The sequence below is a fragment of the Drosophila novamexicana genome, unplaced genomic scaffold (genome assembly GCF_003285875.2).
Source record: "Drosophila novamexicana strain 15010-1031.04,08,12 unplaced genomic scaffold, DnovRS2.1 tig00001554-arrow-arrow-pilon, whole genome shotgun sequence".
NCBI classification, from domain to species: domain Eukaryota; kingdom Metazoa; phylum Arthropoda; class Insecta; order Diptera; family Drosophilidae; genus Drosophila; species Drosophila novamexicana.
The window spans coordinates 203,225-215,929 of NW_020824866.1; the positions used below are offsets into that span (position 1 = coordinate 203,225).

General features: G+C 38.2%; 1 protein-coding gene across 2 annotated transcripts in view; it reads right to left on the reverse strand.

The window, feature by feature from the left end:
• Nucleotides 1-8,151: 8,151 nt before the first annotated feature.
• The window catches only part of LOC115768007 (GAS2-like protein pickled eggs), a 78,105-nt gene continuing 73,551 nt past the window's right edge, over nt 8,152-12,705 (reverse strand). For both annotated transcript variants that reach the window (XM_030712416.1, XM_030712417.1), the window contains exons 10-11: nt 10,710-11,293; nt 8,152-10,629 (exon numbers count right to left, since the gene is read on the reverse strand). In XM_030712416.1, coding sequence (XP_030568276.1) covers nt 9,398-10,629; nt 10,710-11,293 — 1,816 coding nt within the window. In that variant the 3' untranslated portion in view covers nt 8,152-9,397. The remainder of the gene's footprint in view (nt 10,630-10,709; nt 11,294-12,705) is intronic.

A 12,705-nucleotide genomic window follows, 5' to 3' on the forward strand; every position in this document is an offset into this window, starting at 1 on the left:
AAAAAAGGGTTGATGTTAAAAACGACTCGTTTTTTTGTCCACAACTTTTTTTAACCCACTGAATTTTAATTTGTTTGAATGCCAATTGATAGTAGGGATCCATACGAATTAAAAAAGGTATAAAATTTCAAAATCAGACGATATTTACTCGAGATATTCAATAAAAATCATCGAAAAAGTTTTGATTTTCGAACCAACCCCGAATTTGAGAAAAAACGTGATGTAACCCCTTGCTTTTTGGTCGATTTGGGTCAAAATTTGGATTTTCATTTTCTTAATGCCAATCGATAGTACTGATCCTTACGAGTCCAAAATGGTATAAAATTTCAAAATCTGACATTATTTGGACGAGATATTCCAAAAAATCATAAAAAAGGGTTGATGTTAAAAACGACTCGTTTTTTTGTCCACAACTTTTTTTAACCCACTGAATTTTAATTTGTTTGAATGCCAATTGATAGTAGGGATCCATACGAATTAAAAAAGGTATAAAATTTCAAAATCAGACGATATTTACTCGAGATATTCAATAAAAATCATCGAAAAAGTTTTGATTTTCGAACCAACCCCGAATTTGAGAAAAAACGTGATGTAACCCCTTGCTTTTTGGTCGATTTGGGTCAAAATTTGGATTTTCATTTTCTTAATGCCAATCGATAGTACTGATCCTTACGAGTCCAAAATGGTATAAAATTTCAAAATCTGACATTATTTGGACGAGATATTCCAAAAAATCATAAAAAAGGGTTGATGTTAAAAACGAATCGTTTTTTTGTCCACAACTTTTTTTAACCCACTGAATTTTAATTTGTTTGAATGCCAATTGATAGTAGGGATCCATACGAATTAAAAAAGGTATAAAATTTCAAAATCAGACGATATTTACTCGAGATATTCAATAAAAATCATCGAAAAAGTTTTGATTTTCGAACCAACCCCGAATTTGAGAAAAAACGTGATGTAACCCCTTGCTTTTTGGTCGATTTGGGTCAAAATTTGGATTTTCATTTTCTTAATGCCAATCGATAGTACTGATCCTTACGAGTCCAAAATGGTATAAAATTTCAAAATCTGACATTATTTGGACGAGATATTCCAAAAAATCATAAAAAAGGGTTGATGTTAAAAACGAATCGTTTTTTTGTCCACAACTTTTTTTAACCCACTGAATTTTAATTTGTTTGAATGCCAATTGATAGTAGGGATCCATACGAATTAAAAAAGGTATAAAATTTCAAAATCAGACGATATTTACTCGAGATATTCAATAAAAATCATCGAAAAAGTTTTGATTTTCGAACCAACCCCGAATTTGAGAAAAAACGTGATGCTTGCTTTTTGGTCGATTTGGGTCAAAATTTGGATTTTCATTTTCTTAATGCCAATCGATAGTACTGATCCTTACGAGTCCAAAATGGTATAAAATTTCAAAATCTGACATTATTTGGACGAGATATTCCAAAAAATCATAAAAAAGGGTTGATGTTAAAAACGAATCGTTTTTTTGTCCACAACTTTTTTTAACCCACTGAATTTTAATTTGTTTGAATGCCACTTGATAGTAGGGATCCATACGAATTAAAAAAGGTATAAAATTTCAAAATCAGACGATATTTACTCGAGATATTCAATAAAAATCATCGAAAAAGTTTTGATTTTCGAACCAACCCCGAATTTGAGAAAAAACGTGATGTAACCATTTGCTTTTTGGTCGATTTGGGTCAAAATTTGGATTTTCATTTTCTTAATGCCAATCGATAGTACTGATCCTTACGAGTCCAAAATGGTATAAAATTTCAAAATCTGACATTATTTGGACGAGATATTCCAAAAAATCATAAAAAAGGGTTGATGTTAAAAACGAATCGTTTTTTTGTCCACAACTTTTTTTAACCCACTGAATTTTAATTTGTTTGAATGCCAATTGATAGTAGGGATCCATACGAATTAAAAAAGGTATAAAATTTCAAAATCAGACGATATTTACTCGAGATATTCAATAAAAATCATCGAAAAAGTTTTGATTTTCGAACCAACCCCGAATTTGAGAAAAAACGTGATGTAACCCCTTGCTTTTTGGTCGATTTGGGTCAAAATTTGGATTTTCATTTTCTTAATGCCAATCGATAGTACTGATCCTTACGAGTCCAAAATGGTATAAAATTTCAAAATCTGACATTATTTGGACGAGATATTCCAAAAAATCATAAAAAAGGGTTGATGTTAAAAACGAATCGTTTTTTTGTCCACAACTTTTTTTAACCCACTGAATTTTAATTTGTTTGAATGCCAATTGATAGTAGGGATCCGTACGAATTAAAAAAGGTATAAAATTTCAAAATCAGACGATATTTACTCGAGATATTCAATAAAAATCATCGAAAAAGTTTTGATTTTCGAACCAACCCCGAATTTGAGAAAAAACGTGATGTAACCCCTTGCTTTTTGGTCGATTTGGGTCAAAATTTGGATTTTCATTTTCTTAATGCCAATCGATAGTACTGATCCTTACGAGTCCAAAATGGTATAAAATTTCAAAATCTGACATTATTTGGACGAGATATTCCAAAAAATCATAAAAAAGGGTTTATGTTAAAAACGACTCGTTTTTTTGTCCACAACTTTTTTTAACCCACTGAATTTTAATTTGTTTGAATGCCAATTGATAGTAGGGATCCGTACGAATTAAAAAAGGTATAAAATTTCAAAATCAGACGATATTTACTCGAGATATTCAATAAAAATCATCGAAAAAGTTTTGATTTTCGAACCAACCCCGAATTTGAGAAAAAACGTGATGTAACCCCTTGCTTTTTGGTCGATTTGGGTCAAAATTTGGATTTTCATTTTCTTAATGCCAATCGATAGTACTGATCCTTACGAGTCCAAAATGGTATAAAATTTCAAAATCTGACATTATTTGGACGAGATATTCCAAAAAATCATAAAAAAGGGTTTATGTTAAAAACGACTCGTTTTTTTGTCCACAACTTTTTTTAACCCACTGAATTTTAATTTGTTTGAATGCCAATTGATAGTAGGGATCCGTACGAATTAAAAAAGGTATAAAATTTCAAAATCAGACGATATTTACTCGAGATATTCAATAAAAATCATCGAAAAAGTTTTGATTTTCGAACCAACCCCGAATTTGAGAAAAAACGTGATGTAACCCCTTGCTTTTTGGTCGATTTGGGTCAAAATTTGGATTTTCATTTTCTTAATGCCAATCGATAGTACTGATCCTTACGAGTCCAAAATTGGAGTTATGTCGTTTTCAAACGTCATATCTTCCGCGGATATATGTCGTTTTTAGAGCGCGGAGATATATCGTTTTTAGAGCGGCGGAGTTATGTCGCTTCAAAACGACATAATCTCGCCATGATCAGCGGCGGAGTTATGTCGTTTTCAAACGTCATAATTTTGCCAGAAAGCATACAAATTCAAAAAGGTATAATATTTTGGTCGATTTGGGTCAACATTTGGATTTTCATTTTCTTAATGCCAATCGATAGTACTGATCCGGATAATGGCGGGAACGGGCAGGTGGCGATATTTACACTTGGCTGTTCATCAAGTTTGACGTAACAGGTAACGAGTGAGATCCGATGTGAAGAGATTATATCTATGATGTTGCCCAGTTGGCTTTGCTGTAGCAGTTTTCATAACGAGTAGCGAATATCTTGATTTAGATATTCGCGATATTCTGTATGTGCATGGAGATTCCTTAGTTTATGAGCTGCAAATAGAATAAACTGATATGTGTTTTTTTTTTTTTTTTTTTTTTTTTTGGGGGTTTTATAGCTTATAATTTGTATTTATTTATTAAATTCTTGTGATTAAAATCAATATATTGTTGTTGTTGTGGTTTGCATATTTCTTGTAATCTATTCCATTTGTAATAGTTAGTTTGCTTTAAATGATTTAATAATAATTAATTGTATTTAAAATACATTTCATATGTTTGCATTATTTGGACGAGATATTCCAAAAAATCATAAAAAAGGGTTGATGTTAAAAACGACTCGTTTTTTTGTCCACAACTTTTTTTAACCCACTGAATTTTAATTTGTTTGAATGCCAATTGATAGTAGGGATCCGTACGAATTAAAAAAGGTATAAAATTTCAAAATCAGACGATATTTACTCGAGATATTCAATAAAAATCATCGAAAAAGTTTTGATTTTCGAACCAACCCCGAATTTGAGAAAAAACGTGATGTAACCCCTTGCTTTTTGGTCGATTTGGGTCAAAATTTGGATTTTCATTTTCTTAATGCCAATCGATAGTACTGATCCTTACGAGTCCAAAATGGTATAAAATTTCAAAATCTGACATTATTTGGACGAGATATTCCAAAAAATCATAAAAAAGGGTTGATGTTAAAAACGACTCGTTTTTTTGTCCACAACTTTTTTTAACCCACTGAATTTTAATTTGTTTGAATGCCAATTGATAGTAGGGATCCGTACGAATTAAAAAAGGTATAAAATTTCAAAATCAGACGATATTTACTCGAGATATTCAATAAAAATCATCGAAAAAGTTTTGATTTTCGAACCAACCCCGAATTTGAGAAAAAACGTGATGTAACCCCTTGCTTTTTGGTCGATTTGGGTCAAAATTTGGATTTTCATTTTCTTAATGCCAATCGATAGTACTGATCCTTACGAGTCCAAAATGGTATAAAATTTCAAAATCTGACATTATTTGGACGAGATATTCCAAAAAATCATAAAAAAGGGTTGATGTTAAAAACGACTCGTTTTTTTGTCCACAACTTTTTTTAACCCACTGAATTTTAATTTGTTTGAATGCCAATTGATAGTAGGGATCCGTACGAATTAAAAAAGGTATAAAATTTCAAAATCAGACGATATTTACTCGAGATATTCAATAAAAATCATCGAAAAAGTTTTGATTTTCGAACCAACCCCGAATTTGAGAAAAAACGTGATGTAACCCCTTGCTTTTTGGTCGATTTGGGTCAAAATTTGGATTTTCATTTTCTTAATGCCAATCGATAGTACTGATCCTTACGAGTCCAAAATGGTATAAAATTTCAAAATCTGACATTATTTGGACGAGATATTTCAAAAAATCATAAAAAAGGGTTGATGTTAAAAACGACTCGTTTTTTTGTCCACAACTTTTTTTAACCCACTGAATTTTAATTTGTTTGAATGCCAATTGATAGTAGGGATCCGTACGAATTAAAAAAGGTATAAAATTTCAAAATCAGACGATATTTACTCGAGATATACAATAAAAATCATCGAAAAAGTTTTGATTTTCGAACCAACCCCGAATTTGAGAAAAAACGTGATGTAACCCCTTGCTTTTTGGTCGATTTGGGTCAAAATTTGGATTTTCATTTTCTTAATGCCAATCGATAGTACTGATCCTTACGAGTCCAAAATGGTATAAAATTTCAAAATCTGACATTATTTGGACGAGATATTCCAAAAAATCATAAAAAAGGGTTGATGTTAAAAACGACTCGTTTTTTTGTCCACAACTTTTTTTAACCCACTGAATTTTAATTTGTTTGAATGCCAATTGATAGTAGGGATCCATACGAATTAAAAAAGGTATAAAATTTCAAAATCAGACGATATTTACTCGAGATATTCAATAAAAATCATCGAAAAAGTTTTGATTTTCGAACCAACCCCGAATTTGAGAAAAAACGTGATGTAACCCCTTGCTTTTTGGTCGATTTGGGTCAAAATTTGGATTTTCATTTTCTTAATGCCAATCGATAGTACTGATCCTTACGAGTCCAAAATGGTATAAAATTTCAAAATCTGACATTATTTGGACGAGATATTCCAAAAAATCATAAAAAAGGGTTGATGTTAAAAACGAATCGTTTTTTTGTCCACAACTTTTTTTAACCCACTGAATTTTAATTTGTTTGAATGCCAATTGATAGTAGGGATCCGTACGAACTAAAAAAGGTATAAAATTTCAAAATCAGACGATATTTACTCGAGATATTGGATTTTCATTTTCTTAATGCCAATTGATAGTACTGATCCTTACGAGTCCAAAATTGGAGTTATGTCGTTTTCAAACGTCATATCTTCCGCGGATATATGTCGTTTTTAGAGCGCGGAGATATATCGTTTTTAGAGCGGCGGAGTTATGTCGCTTCAAAACGACATAATCTCGCCATGATCAGCGGCGGAGTTATGTCGTTTTCAAACGTCATAATTTTGCCAGAAAGCATACAAATTCAAAAAGGTATAATATTTTGGTCGATTTGGGTCAACATTTGGATTTTCATTTTCTTAATGCCAATCGATAGTACTGATCCGGATAATGGCGGGAACGGGCAGGTGGCGATATTTACACTTGGCTGTTCATCAAGTTTGACGTAACAGGTAACGAGTGAGATCCGATGTGAAGAGATTATATCTATGATGTTGCCCAGTTGGCTTTGCTGTAGCAGTTTTCATAACGAGTAGCGAATATCTTGATTTAGATATTCGCGATATTCTGTATGTGCATGGAGATTCCTTAGTTTATGAGCTGCAAATAGAATAAACTGATATGTGTTTTTTTTTTTTTTTTTTTTTTTTTTGGGGGTTTTATAGCTTATAATTTGTATTTATTTATTAAATTCTTGTGATTAAAATCAATATATTGTTGTTGTTGTGGTTTGCATATTTCTTGTAATCTATTCCATTTGTAATAGTTAGTTTGCTTTAAATGATTTAATAATAATTAATTGTATTTAAAATACATTTTATATGTTTGCATTATATCAAGTTTCCATACGAAAAAAAAAAAAAACAAAACAACGAAATACAGATTGAGAATTAAGAATAAATTGCCAGTTAGTCAACACAGCAAGAGATACGCATCAGACGAGCTGTATCTGTCAGATACTTTTTGTTTTTCGTATATTTTTGTATATACTTATTATTGTTTTATTTAATTCTTATGTGCGTGTGTTGTAAACAATTAAATTGTAATTTTGCTGAAATGATGTTCAAGTGTTATTGTTTCGATTTGATCTACAAATATCTTCGTCTCTTCTTTTCTGTTTATATACTTAGTTAGAGGCTAAGGCCCACGGATATAGCTGAGAATACATATGTTTTATTACAAGGGGCATTCAAATATGCTGTTGCCCTTCGTTCGATATACATTTGGTTAACGTTACGAAACTGAACAGAAACCCAACTCGAAATCATATATTACAATAAACATAGTTTGAATATTAAGGCCGATTTTAACGTATTCATAAGCAAGGGATCTATTTATATATAGTACTTATATGCATACTGCTTTTTAAAGGTACGGCGTACTAAGTATGTTAACTTTGCTATCATTATAAGCAAAAACAAGTAAGAAAAAAAAAAACACACACACACACTTTAATTAAGTCGAATATGTGTATATATAGTTAATATATATATATTTCGTTTTGCAGCGGGTGCAGAAAATTAGGCTAATATATTGTATTAAATGATATCTGGGTAAACACTTCAGCAAGTATCTATTACATATATATATATAGTTAATAAGTTTTGGGGCTTTAATATGTGTAGTTATGTGTTATATATGGAGTATTAATTAATCAATTAGACGAATTACTTAACATTCGAACATTTGTGACCGCTGTTCAGTTTATGGCTCTTAACTTTATAGATATAGTTGGATCCTTGTGTCAGAGGGGTTCAGTAGGGTGTTGAGGGGGGGAGTATATTGAAATTGGCTTTGGTAAAGCACCAAAATTCGTTTAGTTGATTTCTTATTCTTTCGCTCTGTTTGGCTTGCTCAAACAATCCTAACTACATTTCTTTATACGAATATATATATAGTTGCATATATATCTTTTATCTATTTGTATTTCCATCTTTTATCGTATCGCATCTCGTATTATGTGTAAAATTGAGTTTTTGTTAAAAGCTTTTCCCTCTTACCTTTATTTTATGTTTTCACATTGATGGCGTTTGCTTGCATATAAAAATAAATCTTCCTTTTTTCTTTTTAAGACTATGCTGGAAAAAAAATTAAGCACACACACACACGCACACACACACTCACAGCAATCAGTTATATTGCGATACTTTTATCATATACTATTTATATATTTTTGAAAAACCCAACTATTTAGGCATATTTTCACTTTTATTCCTTTTTAGCCTATATACAAAATATTCCTGTAGGCTCCCTCTCTCTCTGTGTGTGTGTGTGTGTGTGCACTAATCGTAAAACTTCTAGAAAATTATGCGCTTTCTATGTGGTTTGCTTCTAAGATCTATCACGAGAGCAATGCATAAGTATCCATTCAAATGTTATATGCCAAAAATCGTTCCCTTATTTTTATATCCTATTGAAAAAAAAGTAGTAGAGTAGTAAGTCGAAGAAACGTTAAAATTGTAGTTGAAAGTCTCAATTTGGATTGTAAATGGTTGGTTCTCTCTGCCAATCACATGGCGCGCAGTCCAGAACAATCGCTCGATGAAAGTAACGAGTGGATAGCAGCGAGTAAGATGCAACTTATAGTCAATCGGGTTTAGCTGTACTCGGAGCAAATGTCAAGCACTCGATCGACAAAAAGTAACGAGTAGCGAGTAAGATATTCGCTAAGCTAGCGAGTGAAAGTATTGAGTTTGGGGATTAGATTTGTTGCTAAACGCAAAAGCAATCGCTTGGTAAAAAGTAACGAGTAACGAATGGCAGCAGTGCGTAAAATAGCGAAGCAACGACATAAGTTCGCACGACATATTTCCGCTATTCCACAAACGACGGATACTCCGATGCTCGTTCGATCAAATGTAACGAGAGGGATACTCAATAAACGAGCGAATGTTAAAGAGTAGGGGTAAGTTGTTCTTGAAACAGTTTCGAAATGCACATCCCACATGGATGAAACGAGTAACGAGTGCGAGCCCATGTGAAGCAACGAGTGACAGTGACGAGTAGAAATTGGGTTACGAAGTGCTTAGACTTGGAATTTTCTGCTGCTTTTGCGAAATGAAATGTGATATGATTGGCGATTGGCGATTGGCGTCTGGTGCACGGATCAGCTGAAACTGGGTATCTAATGAGGCAGTTACAGTTTTTACTTCTTCTTCTTCTTATTATTATTATCATTATTATCGATTAACGTTTCGTATAGACGAGTATGTTTCATTTGCATATATGTGTGTATTGAGGTCTTTTGGAACGGTTCCGTTCGCTTCAATTTGGCCGGACACGCCCCCAAACCAGACAGACGGACAATTCGAGCTTTTGCCTAACATTAACCTAAGGTCTAAGCCCACATTTGTATGGGGCCCATTAAACCGATTCAGCCACACATCCCACATGGATGGCCGCCGACTGTGGTCTTATCCTGGGCATGCCCCTGGGCCGGACGCTAGGCGTCCGCGCGTGCCGTTAATAGAGCTCCGTATGATGACGCACTGGCGCTGGAATCTTGGACATGCCGCGCTCCCGTCGTGGCGACACAACCGCTCCAGCTGCCGCCGCTCCAGCTGCCGTCATATCACGCGAATTGTTGCTGCCACAGGAGGAGGCGGCCGAACTGCGCTTGGAGCGCGCCTTTGCCGGCGGCGAGCAGCTCTCGGAGCGCTCCAGATTGCCATTGCTGTGCACCCACGCCGTGGTGAAGTCCTCGTAGACGGGCGTCTTCTTGCCCGGCCGCTGCTGCTGCTGCTGATTGCCGGCTGCGTAGCGTGAGAGCAGGGTCTTCATCTTCTCGAGAATCTGTGCATCGTTCTTGGCGCTGCTGGCCGCCTCGAGCAGCTGCTGCGCCAGCGGCGAGGAGGCGTGATTCTTTACCGGCGATGTGGTCAGCGAGCTGCTGCAGCCGCCACGCACCCGCCGCCCATTGCTATCGTAAAGTATCTGCGAGGAGCGTGTCTTGATGCTGCGCTCGAACGGCGAAGGCGATGGCGATGTGGATGCCGATGCCGATACGGATGCGCCTGTGCCTGCTGCTGGCGCCGGCGGCGCAAATGTCTCCGCACTGATCGTGGGCCGCTTCTTGCCGTTGGCGCCGGTGGATGTGGCAGCGCTGCGTCCGCTCCAGGTGTTGGTCACATCCCGCACCAGCGGCAGCTGCGAGGCCTTCGGTCGTGCCGCCTGCGACGCAGACTGCGACTGAGCCTGTGGCGGGCGGCGCACCGAACGATAGACGGGCTGCTTACGATTGAAGCCGATCGCCGTGGAACGCGTGCTCAAATCCTGAAGGCTGCCGCCGGCATTGCCGCCGCAGGTGCTATTGTCGATGCTGCGCCGGCGGCGTCGCTGCGCCAGCGGGGAGCGCGGTATCTTGCTGCCCAAAATGGGCGACGGTGCCACCAACTGGGACGCCGTCTTGTTGTCCGGCTCTGGTAGCGGCGAGCTGGTCACCGTAATCTCATCGTCCGTTATGTAAACGCCGGACTGCTCGAACTTGTGGCCATGCCCCTCGTAGACGGCCTTGGGCTGCTTGGGCAGGGCCAGCACAGCGGGCAGCGACTGTGGTCCATCCAGCTCGCAGAGCGTATACTCCGGCTCCTCCTCGGCCACGGAATTGCACTTGATCTCCGCCTCCGTCTCCGGCTCGGCCTCGGGCTCATCAGTGGGAGAGATCTGCGAGTCGCTGGACGTTTGATCGAGACGCGCTGCAAAAACAAAGCAAATAATAAGAATCTGTGAGCCTGGAGCTGAGCCCTGAACGGTCGGCATCCCGCTATCCCCCTACCATTCGTTTCAGCGTCCTCCATGGAGGCCTGACTGTGCAGGGACTCGCGCTTCTGTGCATTCGACTGGATGACGCCCAGGCTGCGGTAGCCCTCGTCGCTGATCTCGCTGCCATTGTCGCTGATATTCTCAAATTTGCTGCTCTGCTCCGGCTGTCCGGCAACCGTGCCTGTCGATGCGGCTGCCGATGTGGCAACGCCGCCACCGCCGCCATTGATCTCTTCCAGGTTGCTCTCAGCGCTGGCCAGGACGGGCAGCGTCTTGTAGGAGTCCAGCGAGCTCTGCTTCTTGCGCACATCGTTCAGCCGTCGCTGGCTGGGCGACATCGAGCGCCTGGCCGGGCGCGGCGAGCCGGGTAGGGGCTCCGCGCAGCCATTGACCTGGTTCAAGAATTTGCGCTGCGGCGTTGGACTGCGACTGCGATGCTTGACAGCGGCTGCGGCAGCGGCTGCGCTGGGCGACAAGCTGGCGTTGGGTGTGCTGCTGACGGCTGTTCCAGCGGCTGGCGACACTGCTCCGGAACTGCAACCGGAACCGGAACCAGTTCCGGCCGTTGACAGAACACGCCGTGCTGCGGGTGGTGAGCTGCAAGAATTCGATTTGGGCATCAGCATATGGAAGGCAAGCGGATTTCGACCTGAATCCAAATGCAAGAGTTCACTTAAAAAAAGATCGAAGTTTTAACCGGTTCGATTCTGGATTCGGTTTAAGCCTAGGAACGGTTGGCAGCTAGATCCTGGAACCGGTTTGAAACTGGAAGCGGTCTAGCCTGGATCCGGTTTCAGCCTGGAACCGGTTAGAACCGGTTTGCAAATATAAGCAATTCAAACCCGGAACTGGTTTGAACCTAGAATCGATTTAACGTTGGAACTAGTTGAAACCGGGAACCGGTATCACAATCGACCTTAAAAAACTAAGATTTTTTGACGGAGCCATTTTAATTTGTACCTAAAGGTAAGCTATCCATTTGCCTTTACATTGCACATTTTTGTGTCTATAGACTGTATATCTATCTGAATTATATTATATTTTTGAGGTTAGTTTCTCATCGATTTAACATTGAACTTAAAGAGCTCAATTGGCTTTATGACGGCGCAATAAAACGCAAATACTGGGAAAATTGATATCATATCTGTTTAGTTACAGGCATGACCACGCGTCAAGTATCGGACGTTAAAGCTTACAAATAGTTTTTGCTTTGATAAACATTGTTTTGTAAACGCAATAAAAACCTCTTATCTCTTGAGAGTGTATTGCAGTCTATGACCATTAAAGTTGCATTATTAAATTTTACGAGTGGGCGTTAGAGATTCAGTCGAGTACAAATTGTAGTAAATTGAACGAAAATATACATTCTTTAATTTCTGAATGCTTTCCTTGTTCGATATTTGTCCCAGTAAACATGTTTAGTTGGCTGCGCTCAGAATTAACAGCTGTTAAGCTTAGCATTGGCTCTGTTAAGTTGGCTGCGCTCAGAATTAACAGCTGTTAAGCTTATCAATAGCCTTATTAAGTTGGCTGCGCCAGAGCACTGCATGAATTAAACGAAAATGCATAAAACACAAAGTTGAATGCACGAGCTCATGCAAACAGCTATTGCTGGGAAAAAAGAAAATAAAACTACGAAGGCAAGACTCTATCTAAACAAGTGTTTAAGATGTATCTCAAGGACTCTGAGATGCGAGCTAAGAGCGCGAATAGGGAATTTCGAGTCGAGCAGAGGCTGATAAGCACAAGTTTGCCTTGTGAATGAGCGTGTAGACTCATGAATATGAAATGAATGCATTTTACAAGTATCAACAACTAGACCATGCCAATACCTAGCCCCTACCACTGCGCCTCTACAGCTATTCGTGCGAGCTTGCCTAATGGAGTTCCTTAATGGCGCACTCAGTCTCAGCCTCAGTCTCAGCTGGCTTGATTCTGTGCCGCTGTCCAAGAGACGGACTGTCTGTCTAGTTTGTTGCTGCGTTTAAGGCGCTGGCGATTGGAGACAC